Raw genomic sequence first — 20175 nt, forward strand, 5'->3', positions numbered from 1 at the left:
TTATGGCTGCATAGTATTCCATGGTGTATATGTGCCACATTTTCTTAATCCAGTCCATCATTGTTGGACTTTTGGCTTGGTTCCAAGTCTTTGCTATTGTGAATAGTGCCCCAATAAACATACGTGTGCATGTATCTTTATAGCAGCATGTTTTATAATCTTTTGGGTATATACCCAGTAATGGGATGGCTGGGTCAAATGGTATTTCTAGTTCTAGATCCCTGAGGAATTGCCACACTGACTTCCACAATGGTTGAACTAGTTTACAGTCCCACCAACAGTGTAAAAGTGTTCCTATTTCTCCACATCCTCTCCAGCACCTGTTGTTTCCTGACTTTTTAATGATGGCCATTCTAACTGATGTGAGATGGTATCTCATTGTGGTTTTGATTTGCATTTTAGCCATACCAGAAATTTCTAGATCATCTCATCTAAAGATCTTTTTCTTTATAGTGTCTGCCTCTCAAATTATACTTACAATGTCTTCATAGCAAGATTATTCAACACTCAGTTCAATGTGGTACCCAGCGTGAGGCAAGAATTTATTTTTTGCTAAATGGTTAGGCAATTATCTAAGCATCATATTTGTTTAATCTTCTTCTCCCTTTCCCATGACTTGTGTCATATGCCAAACGCTCACGCCTCCTTTTGTTTGTTTGTGATCTCTCTCTGTTCTATTGATCTGTGCGTTTTTTTCACCAATACCATGTTTTAATCACTGTGGCTTCATAACCTGTTTCATTACCTGATGTTCTTCCAGATGAAATTTTAAAACATTAAGTTCCATTCTCAACAAAATGTTTCTTTGGAATTTTTGTTAGGCTTGCATTAAACTGAAAACTAATTTTCAACAAGGGAATTGGTATCACTATGGTACTAACATTTTAATACAGGAACATGATCTGATTCTCAACTTACACAAGACTTTTACTATTTATAGGCATCTTCATACAGAGTCTATGTGTTTATTGTTGAGTTTATTCCTCATGAAGCTTTTTTTGTTGGTATTATGAATGTGAATCTTTCTTCCACTAGATTTTCTAAATAGTTGCTGCCATCTTACTGGGTTCTCCTGATGGTTCTACTAATTTTTTGGTTGGTTCTCTTCAGGTGGTAAGCAAGTCAGTCAGACACAGGGATAATTTTGTCTTCTCCTTTCTAAAATGAACGACCTGTTTCTTTTTGTTGACATTGAAATGGTTAGAAGATACGGACCAATGTTAGTGATAACATGAATGTGATCACGGTGAATCTTGTCTTGTCTTTGTGAAAGGACTGCCCTAGTGTCTCACTCAGTACCTTAACCTATATTGAGTCACAGAGCGCTTCCATAATCTACAGTCAATAAGCCATGGACTCTCTCCCCAGACAAATGCACTTAGGAACATTCTTGAGAAACACAGGTTCAATTTCTACAATAAAGAAACCTTCTGAAGTCATGAAGTTGGATGTTGGATGTTGGCTGTTGGCTTGAGAGATGTTCTTTTTAACATGAAGGAAACTCCTATTTCGAATATTTTACTTGATCTTAGAAATCATCAATAGATATTAAACTTTACTGAACGCTTTTCAGCACCAACTGAAATTATCTTTGTTAATGTTACCTACTGATATGATGAATACTGTTCATGATTTCCTAACGTTGAACTTTTTATATTCCTGGAATGAAGAAAATTCGGTTATCATGACACTATTTTAATATGAGTTAGATTTCATTTGCTATTATTACTCTAAGATTTTTCATATATACTCATGTCATAAATGATATTTATACATATGGCTGAACTTTATCAGATTTTGGTGGTAAGGTAATTCTAGCTCTGTAAAAATTGAGGTTTTCTACATTTTAATATTTTCTCTGTTGTGAAATAGTATATATAGCAGAAGAATTATTTATCCTTTGAAAATTTAGGAAATTCACTTTATAATTCCCTGGCTCCAGCTCTCTCTTTGAAGGTAATTCTTTGATGATTTTCCTGTTTCTTTCATACTTTTTGCTGCTTCTTGAGACAGTTCTGTTTCTCTTTTCCTTCACGTTATCTCATTTTAAGGAGCTTTTCAAATCTATTAACATAGAAATATACTTAGAATTTTTCTAAAATTCCTAACTCCCAATTATCTCTGCTGTTATGTCCCTGTTTTCATTGTGGGTTTTGGCTTGGTTTTCTCTACTTCTCTAAAGTAGATTAGCTGAAGAGTTATCTATTTTAGTTGATTCGTTCCAATCAAAATGCCAATTATTTGATTTTTTTCAATTCAATTCAATAATTTTCTCTTTTCTAATTTTTTCTGCTTTTCCTTTTTCTTTTCTCTTTTTTGTCCTGCTGTTTTAAGGGCTTTTCATTATCATTATTCTAACTTCTTGAATTGAAGCTTTATTTAGTCCCTTTTTCCAGATAATGAAAATATTTACTCATATGAAATTGCCTCTGCTCACTAATGACTTGGCATCGCCTCATTTATTTTGATACATGTTTTCATTTTCATTTTCCTGGCATTCTGTAATTACAGTTTTATCTTTATTATTTGATCCAGAGTTAGATACTTAGTTTTCTGTTTTTGTAATTAACATAATTTCTTAAGCCACAAATTTCCTCCGAATGCTGCTTTAACTATAACCATTAAGTTTTAATATGTAGTGTTTTAGCACTGTTTCCTAGATGTTCTGTGATTTCTGTTAGAATTTTCTCCTTCACCCAAGAATTGTTATAATAGAGAGTTTTTTAATTTTCCAGGTAGAAGAGGCCTTTTGGGCTTTTGATCTTGTTACAAAATTCTAATTTTATTGCATTTCAATCAGAAAGTGTTGTCTGTGGTATTGTCACTTTCTGAAATTTATTAAAGTTTTCTTCATGGCCTGTTACATGGTCAATTGTAGTAAAAGTGCCACACGTGTAGTCTTTATTTTCAGGCTACTGGGTTAAATCAGGTTACTAATCATGCCAAGCCTTCTACATCCTCTGACCTTTATTTATTTATTTATTTATTTTTATTTTTAAGATGGAATCTTGCTCTGTCACCCAGGCTGGAGTGCAGTGGCACCATCTTGGCTCACTGCAACTTCCACCTCCCGGGTTCAAGCGATTCTCCTGTCTCAGCCTCCTGAGTAGCTAGAATTTCAGGCGCACGCCACCACGCTCGACTAATTTTTGTATTTTTTGTAGAGACAGAGTTTCGCTGTGTTGACCAGGCTGGTCTTGAACTCCTGACCTCAAGTGATCCGCCTGCTTCGGCCTCCCAAAGTGCTGGGATTACAGGCTTGAGCCACCGCACTTGGCCTCCTCTGACATTTTTGTCTCCTTGATCTGACATGAACTGAGAGAAGGGAATTAAATCTCCCCCTACCAACCAGTGTGTTTCTACTGCTTCTCATATCTCCTGTAAGTTGTGTTTTGTAAGTATTGATGTTGTATTATTTAGCACATAGATATTCTCATAAGTGTCATATCTTGGAATTGTACCATTTAGCATTATAAAGTGTCATCCTTTGTCTCATTTAATTTTAGGAACCTGAATACCCTTTCATCTAATATTAAGATTATGACTTCTGCTGTCGTTTCATTTGCATTTGCCTGGAACACATTTTCTTAATCTTATTTTCAAACTTTATCAATCTTTTCATTTGAGAGTTAGATTTTGCTTTGAGATCTGATTTAAATTTTGTAATTAGTAAGTGACTGATGTAACATGTATTGACAAGACAGATATGTTTGGTCTTGGTTTTAATTGTATAATTATATAGTCATGTAATGTATTTATATCACATTTCCTGATTTCATAGGTGTTTTTTTTTTAAATCTTTGCACGCTCCACTTTCTGTGTGTGGGGAGGAGGGGAGTGGTGCATGTGACAGTTCTTCTGATAGCTGGAATGATCTCAGCTTCTGTTCTAGTATTATTATACATTTATATATTCTGATAATACTTAGCCCTCTATGTCTTTAGGCATAGTATTTATGGGGTCCCTACTGTAGCAATAATAAAATAATCCAATTTTATCTCCCTGCTACTCCCTATCACCCAGTTTTAGACAACAACATCTTCCTTAACATTTACCTTTGTACTATTTGCTTGTATCTTGCTTCTATGCCTATTATGTGACTTGCCAATTTCAAATAATATCTGTCCACTGTATTTATTTTATCATACGGCAATCATTGTCCTTACTCTATATTCCATACTCTTTTGTCCTTTTCCACCTAATTTTTGTCAGTTTTACCATCTCTACATTTTCAGTATATATGATATTTACATTCTTACCTATTACCTTAACCCTTCCATTTGTTTTCATTTTGGTTCTAAGGTAAAATATGACCATATTCGCTTTTTTTTTTTTTTTTTTTTTGTGGAGACAAGGTCTTGCTCTATTATCCAGGCTAGAGTGCAGTGGTGCAATCATAGCTCACTGCAGCCTCGAACTACAACCAGTTCTTCTGTTGTGGTTTCTCCGGATAACTTCCCAGGTTAGCTGAAGTTCATCCCCTAAGAGGTCCTTCAAGACAGGCTCATTGGAATCATATTACCCCAGTTCCTGAATATGTATAACTGGTTATCTGTAGCCTTTATGCTTGGAGGGGAGCTTGGCTGAACATATAATCCTCAGGTTACCCTGTTTTTCTTTGATGATCTTGTATCAGTGTGTTATTGTCTTTGGATATGGAATGCTGTTACGAATAAATGGAAGCCACTTTGATTTAGTTCCTATTTTAAATGACTTAATATTACTTTTTTCTTTTCAAGGGGTGGGGAGGAGGTATGACTACCCAAAGAATTATTTTTTTATCTCTAAAGTACAATAATTATATTAGAATATGTCTCAGATTGACCAATCTTTGTCAGTTTTTCCTGACACACCATGAACATTTTCGATATGTATATTCAACTATTCTTTCATTTCAATAAGGTTTTATTAAACCATTATGGGTTTTTTTGTAATTTTTTTTTACTATTTTGGTTGTCTTCCTTGGAGACTCCAATTATGCAAATGTTAGGTTTCCTTTCCCTGACGTCTGTATCTGTCACTTTATCTTTGTTCCTTTATAACTTTTTCATTATTTCCATTTTCGTTTGCTTACTTTTATAGTTTCTGTCCTCTGTGCCCTTGGTTGTGTTTTCCATGTGGCCATTCTGCCCTGTGCTCCTTCCAACTTCACGTTTTCATCTCTTTCTTTCCTGAGTCCTGCCGGCTCATAGTTTATCACTCGTTTTATCAGCCCCTGACTACTTTCATTTTTGCTTTGCATTCTGACTGCCCCATTTCTAAAAAGTTCATAGCAAAGCATTTCATATCATCTGCTCCTTGGCAAAATTTTTCAAGTAGGTATATGTCCTCTTCTATTGATAAGTTTTCATTTTGATTTTCTTTTCTTTTTTGCAGGATTTTTGAACTCAGGCTACATCATTTTTAAAAATTATTTCTCACTAAATGAGCTGAATTTTGTTCCCACCACAGAGACAGACTGCTTCCTGCAAATATGGCTGATTTGTGTAATTCTTGTGTAGCTCTACCTCTGCTTCTCTGAATCAAATCAGGTCTAAGAGGCTTCTGTCATCAGCTTCAACCTATCTCCAAAGTTTCCATATCCGTGGTTGTAAACAAAGGATGTAACATTTATATTTCATGGTGAAACCTCACTTTCAGGAACTGTATTTTGAAACTATGATGAAAATTTTCAAACACACACAAAAGTAAAGAGAATAGATAATAAAACCCTATGTAACCATTATCTGTCCTAAATAATTATCAACATTCTTCCATTAGAAAGTATATTTTTGCTAGGGCTTTCTGAGATCTGCTACCACTCTGATCTTTCAACATTCTGCATGTATCTTCTCTTCGCTTACTGCTGAGTGGCCTCTAACCAATTTCAGTTGTCTTTGAGCAGCCCTTACATATATTTTGAAGTCTGTGGCTTCTATTTGTTTCCAACTTTTCTGAAAATGGATTTTGTGGGTTTGAATGATTTCCAAGAGAAAAGGGGAAAAATGCTGACTTATGCAGCCATGTTCATACTGGAAGTCCCAATAAAATATTTTTTAAATTTCTAAGCGGTTGAACTTTTTGTTTAAACTTTTGTTATTAATTTCTCATTTTATTGCATTATAATCTGTCTTGTATGATTTCTGCTTTTGGTAACTTACTACAAAACTAATATGTGATCAAATTTTGTAAGTATTCGCTGAGCATCAGGAAAAAATGTATTCTCCATTTTTTATTATTTTTATTCTCTATTTTAAAGCTGTAACTTTAACTTCATGTAGCTTAAAAAACATTTACCTTGTTATTCAGATCTTTTATCTTCTTATGTATTTGTTGTCTGCTTGATAGTTAAGGAGAATGGTGTAATGAAATCCCCACTGCAACTTTAATTTCTGTCATTTTGTGCTTTTATCAGTGTGAGATATTAGTTTATACATTCTTATCTATTTTTGCTTTAAGTATTTCTAAGCTTTACTATTCTATGCATAAATATTTGAGAGTCTTTTCATTGAAATATACATCCTTTATTTATATAAAACACTCTATTTTGCTTCCTTTGCTCTTCACTTTAAATTCTGTTTTCCTTTGGTTTACACTTACCTTGTTTGCTAAAATATTGTTTTCCAAAATCTTTATTTTATAGCCATTCTAAGTTGTATTGTTTTAGATGTGTCTTTTAAAGACAGCACAGTGAATTTTGACTTTTGATATAGTCTAAGAGTCTTTGTCACTTAATGGGGAAGTTTAGTCCATTTTTATTAATTAGGAACATTAAGATGTTTTGTTCTTTTTTTACTATGCGTTTTCTGTGGTTTCTGTTTTTAATGCTTTCTTGTTGTGTCTTTTGTTCCTATATTTTTCTATTTAGATTAGGAGCTGTTTCGTCCCCCTGTGCTACTGATTTCTAAAATCTGTTTTCCTGTACCCACTGTGTGCTCCACTCTCTCCATAATGTGGCAGGCTATTTTTCAAAGACCCACGTTGGTGATGGTGGTTTTCTTCCATTTACTTATCTTTAAAGAACCAGCGTTCCTTCCAGGTCTAATTTTCCCCTAGAAATAGTTTGAATGCATTTTTCTTTGGACAGCCTATTTCCATTTGGACGCTGTCAGAGACCTCCTCCGAGAGGTCAAGCGGGAGGGCTGGGTGCCAATTCAGCATCCGCACCTGAGGGAGCAGCGAGGGGCCAGGGCCATGGGCCGTGCTGGCAGGAGTCCTCATTCTTGCTTGGGTTGTCTGACTTTTTGGCAAGGCCACAAGACCACATGCCAGACCTAATGTGTCAGACCTTCTTCCCGGTACACAAATAGTTCTGTCTCTTTGCCCAACCTCACACACCCAACTACCAAGTCGAGGAGGAACTTGCTGCCTGAGGATCGCAGCTGCTGCTGCCTGTGCCTCATCTCTGAGCAGCCAGGTCTCCAGGCACAATTCACCAGGCAGGCCCATAGAGCAGAGACAACTTTTGCTGACTGGTGAAACTGCCCTCCAGAGTGCCTAGCAGAGACTCTGCACCAAAAGAATCACCTGAAAGCCCAGGCCACCTGCTACCCTGACAAGCTTCAACTCCCTCTCATCCAGTCCCCTTCAAAGGGCTCTTGGGGCCTTTCCTATGTGTCTAACAGCCTGTGCCCACCTCTCATTTTCTCCTCTCCAAGCCTGGGAGGTAATTGCGGGGTACAGAGTCTCCCCCATTTATAATCCAGAAGTAGTGTTGCCAGATTTAGTAAGTAAAAATACACAATTCCCAGTTAAATCTGAATTTCAAATAAATAACTGATACAGAACGGGGTCAGGGAAGCGCTGGGTAGAGGAGGATGGGGTCCCTGGCGAGGGCTTCACCCCCAGGCCTGTGCCCACAGACCTAGGGAGGACAGGCATTTCTGTTTTCTTGCCCAAATGCTGCATTTCACAAGACCATCCTGGCCTGCCACACCCCCATCCTGTGCCTATAAAAACCCCCAAGACCCTAGCGGGCAGAAACCCAAGTTGCTGGACATCGAGAGGAACACACCAGCAGAGGAACACACGAGCGGCGGGATGTTGAGAAGGACCCACTGGCATAGGAGCACACCAACAGGCTTCAGCAGGCCAGCAGGCCATCGACCAGTGGAACAACGTGGAGTTTGGTCCCAGTGGTGGGAGGAGAGTCCAGGCCACTGAGCAGCATGACTCCAGGGGAAAACCACCTTCCCATTCCATCTCCCTTCTGGATCCCCAATCTGCTGAGAGCTACTTCCACCCAATAAAACCTTGCACTCCATCTCCAAGCCCACGTGTGATCCAATTCTTTCAGTACACCAAGGCAAGAAACCCCGGGATACAGAAAGCCCTCTGTGCTTGTGATAAGGCAGGGGTCTAATTGAGCTAACACAAGCCGCCTACGGATGGCTAAGCTGAAATAGCCCTCTGTAACACACGTCCACTGGGGCTTCAGCTGTAAAAAAAAAAATTCACCTCTGGACACTGCTGTGGGGTCAGAGCCCCACAACCTGCCCATCTGCATGCTCCCCTAGAGGTGTGAGCAGCAGGGCACCGGAGAAGCCAGCCACACCCCCACTGCACGCCCTGTGAGGGGGATAAGGGAACTTTTCCTGTTTCATAACCAATAATTTTTAAAGAAATATGCTCCGTGCAATATTTGAAGCATGCTGATATTAAAAAACTATTCATTGTTAATCTGAAATTCAAATGTGACTGGGCATCCTGAATTTTAACTGGCAACCCTAGCCCGGAGACCACGCAACTCCTTTAAGGAGTAATTTCTGAGTCACCTCTGATTATCTTCTTTAAAAGTAGTCTACTTTTTCAAAGCATAATTATATTTGTATAATTTCCTCAAAATACCACAATTTGGCTGACGCATTTCTGGTTTTTTCCACAGAAACAGGGTTTCCCATATTTTCAGATGTGTAGGTAATTTTCTGGCCCAATTGTAGGAGTTAGGCGTCAGGAGTACATTCTCAAACCGACTCTTTTTATTTTAACACAAATTTTCTATTATAGAAAAGTTCAAATAACACCGAAAGACATGGAATAGGACAACAAATCCCTGCGTACCCATCTCCAAGCTTTAACAATTTTCAATGTCACGCAATATTAATAATGTTGACTATTTCAAAAATCGGTGAGGGGACCACCCTGATTTTGGGAAGGGGTAGGGGGCTGGGGCATGTTAACACCGGTCATTTCACCTCTAAACACTTCCGTATTTCAGCATTCTCCGGGGAATACTGTCTTGGTTATCCCAGCCCACACTCGCTTCGGGCTGTAAATCGGTGGGTGGCTTTCTCACCTAGCTGGTCTAGCAGCATTCATCACCCTCAGACACCGAATGAGGAGACAAATGCAAATACATCTACTGCATGAGCTCTCTTTCTATTGTGTCTCCCACTGCCCAGCACACGCACACACAGCGACTGTCAGACTGAAGAGAGACCTTACCTTCAGGGTGTCAAAATCCTTCTCCAAGTAGGAGCCGCATTTTTCCCTCTCCCCTATGGAGGCAAAGAATTTGCTCCACCAATCGATGAACTCTTCCTCCTGAGTGAGTAGAAAGAAAGAGACCATTTCAGAAACAGGACTCGCCAAGCAGCGTCCTTCAGATTTGGAAACCCTCCCTGCCCTGCTGGGCCGCTCTGCACCATAAGGCTTTCCTAAGGGTGATTTGGGGGAGCAGAGAGAGGAAACCTCTGCCTCTCCTTCGGCAAAGACTGCAGACTGAGGAAGAGGTTTCAGCATTTGGTTGGTGTTGAGAGGCGGAGGCTCTAGCCCTGGCTCTGCCCCACAAGCATGTATGTTTCTGTCAAACTCCCCAGCCTCCCTTTTCCTTTCTGTGAAGTGGGCATAAGCATCTTCGTAGTTCCTGCATCCCAGGGACACAACACACTGAGACCAAAATCAGAGGGTACACAGAGTAGCTCTTAGGGGAAAATGTCAATAGTGTATTATTTATGAACAAAATGCAGTAGATCCAAGAAAATCCAGACCCAAAAGAGTTTTATCTATTCTGCCCACCCACGTCCCTACCCAGGCAATAAAGGAAGCATTGGAAATCAGCACTTAACATCCCCAAGGTCAAATCAAGGCAGAGTCCCTGAAAATCAACTAATACTAAGTGCCCTTTATTCCAAAGACACTGCTAAATGCAAGGTATTAGGTGAGAAGAAAGGAAGTATACGACAGCACAAATTTTCTGTGACGTCCGCATCCTTCCTCCAGTCACTCCTATTTGCAGGAAAAGATGGACAGGCCTGTTGTGGCAAATCCTGACCTCCCCACCTTTTAACTCCTCCTGTACATGGTGTGTCTACAGGCCCTTTTAGCTCTGGTGTCTAGAATATTCCTTCAGCTGTGTCCTGTCTCGGCGGGTGGGGTGTCCTATCACCTAGAGGGTCACCAAGCTCCCTGAAGGTGGGATGGTCAGTCCACCCCAAAAGCCCACCAAGGTCCCATCACTCAGTCTGAGCCCATCTGTACCATTAGAGCTCATCTGATTTAGTGGGAAGAGCCAAGGACACGGCGTCAGGAGCTCATTCTGGAACTCGCTTTCCTCCTCTGTATGAGAAGGTAGGCTATAAGATCTCCCAGGAGCTTGCTCTAATTCTCCACCAGGAACTGAACATCTATCACAGAGTTTCCGAAAATGCTGGTGGCCCCTTCAAACTAAAGGCAAGTGCTCTGAGCTCCAGCTTACTAAGGGCAAACACAAGCTGGTACCCAGCCAAGTGTTCCTGAACAGGCATCCTGGGGAGAGGGTAGGATGAGGTTCTCAAGTCTCCACCCGTCCTGGAAGTGTGGTCCAAACACACCTTGTGTGGCCAGGTGGTCTCCATACACACCACACAGGGAACGTGTACCAGAGTGAGGCTGAATCTGCAGCCAGGCCCTACCAGACCCACTTACCCGGAGGGTCTTCTGCAGCCAGGAGAGAGGAAACAAGGTCAGGTGGGGTAGGGTACAGCATGGCAGAGCTTTCTGACTTGTAACCACTCTAGAAAAAGCCAGCTTAGAGCAAGGCAGACCTAAGCCTTGATGTTTAAAGTTCAATTTAAAGAAAAAGATGCTATGGGTGACACACATATACAGACATACATATCAAACTCACAGGATGACCCACACGCAGAAGAACAGACTTACACAGTCACGTCCAAAGGAGATGTGTATGCTAAAACACACATATGCCCCCACAGAAACACACAACTGCACATACTGGCACACAGGCAAATGTGGACACTTAGGTAGAAATGGTTAGAATGGAATCCAATTTAGCTGTTGAGTCCCCCTAAATCTTTATTTTTCTTTCCCAGCCCAAATACTTAAAGGTTTGAGTTTATAACTCAGGCTCAGAGTCAGGCACAGACAGACAACCAACCAGTAAGTTCTGTACAAAGAAAAGACAGGAACAAGAATTGTGGGGAAGGTATCACACTTCCCTCAATCCTGAATAACCAAGTAAATTTCCAAAGGAATTAGAGACAGATAGTCTGAATAATACCATTAACAGTGACAACTAAATAGACAAACATTATTTACACTAAAAACAGAAGATATACCTTCTTTTCCAGCATCTTTGGAGCACTTAGAAAAAAATAAAAAAGCCACAGAGCAAATCTCAGTAAAGTCCCAGAAATAAAACCACTATCAGTCACATTTTCTGACCATACTGCAATAAAACTAGAAAAATGAGAAATTTTAAATAAAATACTAACCTTTTGGAAATTTAAAGGCATATGCTTAAAGCCCTCCTGGGTCAAAGAGAAAACTAAAACTAAAATCTCAGATACTTAGGAAATACCAACAATAGGAGATACATGTCCCAAAACGTATGGGTTGTAGCTAAGCCTGTATTCAAAAAAAAAAATTTATCTTAAGTGTTTTCACTTTCATACAAAAGGAATGAAAATAAATTACCTGATAATTCAAGAAATTAGAAAGGGCAGAAAGACCAAAGAAAATCATAAATAGAAATGAATATATTAGAAAGGAGAATATTATAATTGATAATTAAACCCCAGAGCAAGATTTCAAAAGACCATTAAAATAGGTAAACATTTATCAAATCTAATTTTTAAAAGTAGATATACTATTTGGAATGAGAAAAATCAAATAAAAAGATATTATAGCAGACAATGAAAATATTAATAGGTTTATGAGGCTGAAACCAATGACAAAATCTTAGAAAATGTAGATGAAGTGAATGATTTTCTAGGAAAATAAAAATTGCCAAAATTGATTCAAAAGTAGTAGAAAACATGATCAGTAACCTTAAAAGAAAGTAGAAAAGATCTCAATGAACTACTTCCAAAAAAAGACAGGAGGCCAAGATCATTTCTTTGGGGGAAAATTCTATGAGTGTTTCAAAGAATAAATCATTCTTTGTTCCACAGCATAGAAAAAGACGAAAGTTTTTACATTCGTTTTGTGAAGCAAAGCTTGACAAAGCAACACACACACACACACACACACACACACGGACTAATCTCATTCCTGAAGAGAGACATAAAGATCCTAAATAAAACACTAACGAACAGATGGCAGCAGTCAATCTGGCATGGTCAAGCTGGGTTATTCCAGAATACAAGAGTGGCTCAGCATCAGTGAGTCAGGAAAGGAAACCCACAGGATCATCTACAGCAGAGATCTGAAAACTATGGCCTACTGGCCGGCCACCTAGTTTTGCAATTTAAATATCAATATATTTTGTAGCAGCTTTCAGCTACAATTGCAGCGTTGAGTCATTGCAACAAAGACCTTATGTCCCCCAAGACTAAAATACTTACTATCTGACCCTTTAAAAAAAATTGCCAGCCCAAATTTGCAAATTTGTTTTGCAAAACAAAAACAAAAAAATGGATATTTAAGAGGTTAGAATTTTTCATTTATTCTCAAATGAACCTCTCAGTGAATTAAAAATAAAAGGAAGCTTTCTTAGTATTATAAAGAATATTTTAAAGCAATAGTCAGCATTGTGTTTGACAGTATCAGGCTTTCTCCCTTCTGGGCTCTTGCACATATAGGTGCCTCTGCCAATAATTTTCATGTGATATAGACATAAAGAAGCAGTAAAGCAGGGTGGGTGAGAGTCAGGACCCAGAAGCTAGACTGCCAGTGTTCAAATCCTGCCACGCTCAGTGGTGTGACATTAGGTCACTACTTAACCTCTCTTGGACTCAATTATCTGTAATGGAAAAATAATAGTATCAATTTGACAGTTATTGTGAGGAATCAATGAGTCAATATAGAGAGAGTGCTCAGAACTGTGCCTACACATAAATGCAACGTAAGTGTTTATTGCTCTTACTGATAATAGTAATATTGCTGTTGTTGCATGGACCTGGTTAGCTTCTTGGCCAAGAGCTAATCTCCTACAAACTGCTGGTGGGGCACGGATGGCCACAATCATTCCAGAAGGCAAATTGGCTGCACATTTCCATAGCCTAAAAGAACATGCACTTTGATACAGCAATCTTATTCCAGAATTCTATCCAAAGAAAGTAATCATGGATATGCATAAAGATTTTACTTCATTTAAAACAGTGAAAAATTGGAAGCAACTTAAGTGTCCAACAATAAGGAACTGTTTGGACCTGAACTGTTTGGAACTGAATGGTACCTCCATATGATTAAACATTACACAACCTAAAAAGTGATGCTGGAAAAATATATTTACTGACATGAAAAGTTACTCACAACTGATGAGACTTATAAAGGGTTAAAAAATAATGTGATCTTATTTTAACAAAAGGACTAAACCCCAGAAGTTCATAGTGGCACTCTGAATGGTAAAATTGTACGTGTTTTATTCCTTTTATTTTGTGCATAACTCAAAAATTTCTAATTTTTCATTGTATGCAAGTATTCCTTGCATAGCTTTAAAAATTAAAAATTTTTAAATAAAGAACAACAGCAAGATGCTTCAAAATACATTACCAATAAAGTGAAAAAACAACTCACAGAATGGGAGAAAATATTTGCAAATCATATATTTGATAAGGGATTTGTATCCAGAATATATAGAGAACTCACAACTCAATAATAAAAAGACAAATCATCCAATTTTAAAATGGGCAGTGGATTTAGGTTGACATTCCCCAGAGAAGATGTACAAATGGCCAATAGCACATGGAAAGATGCTCCACATCATTAGACATCACAGAAATGCAAATCAGTACCTCAATGAGAAACCACTTCACACCTGCTAGAATGGCTATCATCATAAAGTCAGATAATAAGTGTTGGTGAAGACACGGAGAAATTGGAACTCTTGTACACTGCTGGTGAGGATGTAAAATGTTGCAGCACTTTGAAAAACAGTTTGGCAGTTCCTCAAAACATTAAACGTAGAGTTGCCATATGGCCTAGCAATTCCATTCCTAGCTATATATCCAAGAGAAATGAAAACTTATGTCTACACAAAAAGTTGTACATGAATGTTCAAAGCAGCATTATTCATAACAGCTAAGGGGTGGAAAGACTCAAATATGAATCAACTGATGAGTAGATAAAGAAAATGTGATCTATCCTTACACTGGCACATTATTTGGTAATAAAAAGGGAATGAAGAACTGATACATGTTATGACATAGATGAACCTAGAAAACCTTAGGCTAAGTGAAAGAATTTAATCACAAAAGACCACATATTGTAGGATTTCATTTATATGAAGTTCCAGAATAGGCAAATATATAGAAACAAAAAATATTTAGTGGTTGCCGGGGGCTGGGAGTGGTTGGGAGGGACTGTTCACTACTTAACCTCTTTAAGGTTAAGGATTCCATTTATCTAATCTGTAATGGAAAATTAATAGTATAAATTTGACAGTTATTGTGAGGAATAAATCCTCTTCAGTACTTTTTTTTTTTGTAGTGATGAGGATATTCTAAAATGGATTCCGGTCATGGTTGCACAACTCTGTTAATATACTACAAACCATTAAACTGTACACTTTAAATAAGAACCTGTATTCACATGGATTATCTCAATAAAGTTGCTAAAATTAAAAAGAACAAATGATCAAATACAACCATATAACATCAAACAAAAGAATAAAAGCAGGAATCTCAAGTGTTTCTTCCTAAGGAAATAAGAGTTCAATTTTTTTTAATAGAACAAGCTATTTACCACTAACGGGACCTAAATCTTACCACACTCTGTTTTCCCCAAGTTCCCCTCTTGGCTGCAATTCCCTCTTCCTTCAAAGTTCCAGGTGATGTCTGGTGGCTGCTATTCCCCAGCAGACTCACAGCTGCTGAGATGAATGGCCTATGACCTTCGTCCTGGCCACGCCAGCTGGCCGGCTGCTCAGTGAGTTTTGCCCCCATTTTCTTCCTGCATCCCACAGGCAAACCCTCTTCTAACCAATGGCCCTCACCTTTAACAGCAATTATGCATGTGGCAGAATCATGATTTACATATTAAGTAATATTTTCTTGGCCCTACAATGCTTTGTTTACCCCCTCGCCCTTTCCTTCTCCTAAACTCCTGGCACCTCTCTTGTTCCATCGTACTTCTGGCCAACGCCACCTGGGGTTAAATCCAGCTCTTCTCCACTTCACATCAGCCCCCCACAACCAAATGTGGCTGAAGGAAACCATGAAACCAGCTTCTGGGTCTCACACCAAGTTCCTGGCACAGCTTCAAGGAGCCCCAGTGCCGCCCAGCACCCCATCTCACTTCCCTGGCCCTTTACTCGCCCCTTCTCCTGATACCACCTGCCATACTCGCCCTCTCCCCAGCCCTCTAGCACCTCCTCCCTGGCCTGATGCTCAGCCCATGTCCCTGCTTCCTTTCTCCTAAAAGCAGAAGCAACCAGAAGAGACTTCCCCAAGCCCCCACCAGCCATGCGCTACCTTCCCTTCTGCTCCTGTGGGTGCTCGGCTTGCACCCCAGCCCAATGCCAACCTCTGCCCTCATGCCTGGGGCTCATCCCCTCTGGTCCATTCAAGGCCATCACTCCACGACTCTCCCCACCCTCTCCTGTGTCACCAACATCCCTCCCCTCTAGGTCATTCCAGTTAGCCTTCACACACAGGCACCAGTGCCCCACTATTCACAGAATATGTCTCTCTCTCTGCCCACACATTCCCTTTTGGCTTCCACCTCATTACCTTGGCTCCTTGACAGAAAAACTTCTAGAAATAGTTGTCCACACTTATTGTTTCTAATTTTTATCTTTCCATTCTCTGTCCTCCCTCAAACATTCTTGTCAAGGTCACCAATGACTCAGGCCTCAATAATCAATCCAGGAGCAGTATTTGGCAGAAGTGGTCACTGCTCTGTCCCTGAAGCATCTCCCCTTGCCTTGCAGAGCTCCGCTGTCCAGAGCACCACAGTGTTGTCCTCCCACCTCATTGGCCACACCTGCACAGTCTTCTTTGCTGCCTCCTTCTTGTCACCCACACTTTGGCCATCTGAGTGCCTCGGGGCTCAGTGCTTGAGCCCCTCCTCTCTATCCACTCTCGCTGCCTTGGGCTCTCCCTGGGTCTTAGCTCTTTAAATAGCACATACGCTGATGAGTCCCACCTTGAGCTCTGTCCAGCCTGGGTGCCTTCCCTGGACTCCAGCTGCCCATGTGACATCTCCCACTGGACACCTGATAGGCTTCTCAAAGGTAAGTCCAGATTCCTATCTCTGAACATCTCTGCCCAACCTGCTCCTCCCACATCCTTCCTCATATGAACAAATGGCAACTCTCTCCTTCCAGATGCTCAAGCCAAAATCCCTGCACTCAGCTTTGACTCCTGTTCCTCATGACCTGCACTCACTCCATCAGTCACTCCTGCTGGCACTACCTCCAGTGTATACTCAGAACCAGACCACTCTGTCACCACCGCCCCAGTCCAGCCCCATCATCCCATGTGGGATGACTGCAGCAGTTTCCTAACTGGCCTCCCCACCTTTACCTTTGCCATCCTGCTCCCTGAATCCGTGCTCAACCCAACAGCCATGTATATCGGATCCTGTTACCCTCCGTGCAAATCCCTCCAGTGATTTGTCAGCTCGCTCAGAACAAAACTAAAGCCCTTGTAGTAACTTCTAAAGTCTCTTGTGATCGAGCCCTCACACCTCCCTGACCTCACGTCCTTCCGCTTTCTTCTTCACTCATGCCACTGCAGCCAACAAGCCTTCCTGGTCCTGAATACTCCCAGCACCCTCATGTCCTTCCCCTGGCAGGAACACTGATAGATCCCTAAGCCACTTCCTCACTTCCTTCTTGGTTTGATTCCAGTGCAGCCTCAGTCTCACCCTTGTTATTTTCCATATTGTAAATCACAATCCCCTCTCAACAATTCCTATTCCCTCTTTGTTGCTTTTTCTCCACGGTGATTATCTCCATCTGATATCCCATGGATTTTACGTGGGTATTAATATTTGTTTATTGTATCTCCTTCTCCATGAAGGCAGAGCCCTTCATCTTTTTTCTTTTTTTTTTTTTTTTTTTTTTTTTTTTGAGACAGAGTCTTGCTCTGTCACCCAGGCTGGAGTGCAGTGGCACTATCTCGGCTCACTGCAAGCTCTGCCTCCCAGGTTCAAGCAATTCTCCTGCCTCAGCCTCCCAAGCAGCTAGGATTACAGGTGTGTGCCACCACGCCCAGCTAATTTTTGTTATTTTTAGTAGAGATGGGGTTTCACCATGTTGGCCAGGCTGGTCTCAGACTCCTGGCCTCACATGATCCATCCGCCTCGGCCTCCCAAAGTGCTGGGATTACAGGCGTGAGCCACTGCACCCAGCCCCCTTTATCTTTTGTAACACTCATAACCTCAATGCTTAGAACATTGCCTGAAAGACATAATTGCAGTTTTGTCAATATTTGATAGATACAGGAATGCCTAAACAGCAAAATGTGGGGAAAGAGGGGGTGATCCTTGGCTTTTAAGTTTACAAAGGCTGGTCAAGTGCCATTAAAATAATAGGTTTAAAAGAATGTTTTGTCCAGCCAGTTTTTCCCCATCATAGGCAAAAGAAATGAAAGCGTAGAAGGAGAAAGGAAGCAAGAACTAGAGACTTGTGATGGTTTCTGATAAGGCACCACACACCCTGCCTCCAGGTCAGCTCCAAAGTGTACACGGAACAGACCCCTCCATAACTTTGGGGGTCCAGGCAGCAGCAGCCACCCAGAAGTTGCCAGAGGAATTGGATGTGGGGCAGTTGACTGGAGATGGCTGCGTGGGTGTCATGGGAGACAGAGCCTAAGCCCTTGGAATTTCCCATAGACCCCAGAGTGTCACAGGAGAGCTGCTTAATGGTGCCCCACTCCCTGTAGGGCTTGAAAGTTAGTGGAGAGAGAAAGAGCCAGGAAACCTAGAAGGATTTGGGGGCTGAAATGAGAAGATGCAATATGGCCTGTGTGCCCAGAAATCAGTGGGTCTCTAAATGTCAGAGTAGACACATACTGGTGACCAGGACTTCCTCCCTGTGGAGGTCATGACATTATGGAAGCCCAACCCAGAACTGAGCTGCCTCCCGGGGTTAAGGAGGAAGATAGAAAGCCCAGACTGCCTAAGTTTAAACCTAAAATGTTGAAGATTACCGGGGTTTTTCTGCCATCAGAAAAAATGTGGGCTCACAGGAGAGATTAAGTTGATTTACAGAAAAATAAAGTTATATTTTTAACACACTCACAGATGTGACTTCAAAATATCATTTCTGCTATTTCACTAATCTGGCTTCTGATGGAATTATTTCAAGCCCACTTCTCCCTTCTCTTCCCCAGGAAGTCCAGGAATAAGTTAGCACATAAGAAAGAGCCCCACAAAAACAGGACAGCTATTCCATGTCTGAACTCAGAGGTGCCAAAGCCAACTAACCCTCTGATGTTAATGGAATCCCATATTCCAAAGCTCCAAAAGGGAAATGGTGGTATGTTTTCTCATTCCAAATGTGTTTTTTACCTCATTTTGCAAACAGCTAAGCATCCAGCTTTGGAACATGGCAAGGAGGAAAAAGAAACACAAAAGGTTTGATATTTGAGGTATCACCTTAGGCTTTAACAAGAAGTCTGGCCATTAAAACACCACTCCCCCATGCTCAAGGTTCAAGGCCCCTCATTGTGCAGTCAGCCAACCCAGTAAGTCTGATCAAGGCATGGACTGGAAGCCTCTCCAGTTTCAGCTAATAGCCAATATGCAGTTCCTGGGCAGCCAGAGCAAAATAGCGGAGATCTATTTCTCCAGGCTTGATCCAGTCTAATGAGCACCTTAATCCCCCTGAAGACCCAAATCAGTATGATACATTCCAAATATTTAATCTCCCATCATCATTCAGTAGACCTAACACATTTCATGAATATGGCTAGAAAAACTGGCAATAATAATTCCTTTCTGTGAAGTCAGGAAGCAGGAGACAGGGGGCAGGCACAGAACTTGTTTTCTCTCCCCAGGATGACCAGTTGAATCAAAGAGAAAAATTTCTGGTCAAATCCATTTGTCACCAAGGTTATAACATTAAACTTTGGGTCACTATACAGAACTATATGCCCAACTCTTAAAAAAATTGTGGTCTCTTATTGTTTATAATTTTAAGTAGGCCTTCATGCCTATGTCAACCCAGAGACAGACATCCTAGACTGTGTTGAAAGTAATTTCCCTCTTAGTACAAATCATCATCATCAAGATAATAACATAACAAACCAACACTTGGGTTACTGTAAGGCTCAGAGTAGATATCTACAAAGATATGCTGTAACCTGTAAAGTTTACCATGATTAATGTTCTTGTTGATAATGCCAGTGTCATCAGTTTGATCTCTAGTACTGCTACCCCATAGCTCTACATCTGTATTACTGGAATCACGGTACAAGGGTTCCTCTAATTCTTTCATGTCCTAAGATTTAGGAAACGAACTATTTACTCATGCACACATGAATAAACACATAAGTAACATAAAATTACTCATGCCTACATGTAGATCAGACAAACCCCCAGACACGCAAATACCCTGACTTCAAACCTACCCCACCCTGTGTATACCAAATCACTTATGACCCCCAAAGCCACACAGACATATGCCCACAGCCAGCCACCGTGTTGATTCAGCAGAACTCCACACACTCATAACAAAAGTCACTTAATTATTTCTACAAGTGGAACACTGGGCTTTCAACCTCTTGTTGACACTCCCTGCAGTCCAGCCTCCTAGTCTGTGGAGGGGATCATTACTCCATCTACTCTGACTTCTGGATCAGCAGAGGTGGG

At 40.5% G+C, this 20175-nt stretch overlaps 1 protein-coding gene across 15 annotated transcripts in view; it reads right to left on the minus strand.

The window, feature by feature from the left end:
- DYSF (dysferlin) overlaps positions 1 to 20175 on the minus strand; it is a 234630-nt gene that overhangs the window by 32799 nt on the left and 181656 nt on the right. For all 15 annotated transcript variants that reach the window (XM_032176991.2, XM_032176986.2, XM_032176988.2 and 12 more), the window contains one exon: positions 9424 to 9522. In XM_032176991.2, coding sequence (XP_032032882.1) covers positions 9424 to 9522 — 99 coding nt within the window. The remainder of the gene's footprint in view (positions 1 to 9423; positions 9523 to 20175) is intronic.

This window comes from Hylobates moloch, unplaced genomic scaffold (genome assembly GCF_009828535.3).
Source record: "Hylobates moloch isolate HMO894 unplaced genomic scaffold, HMol_V3 SCAFFOLD_15, whole genome shotgun sequence".
Lineage (NCBI taxonomy): Eukaryota > Metazoa > Chordata > Mammalia > Primates > Hylobatidae > Hylobates > Hylobates moloch.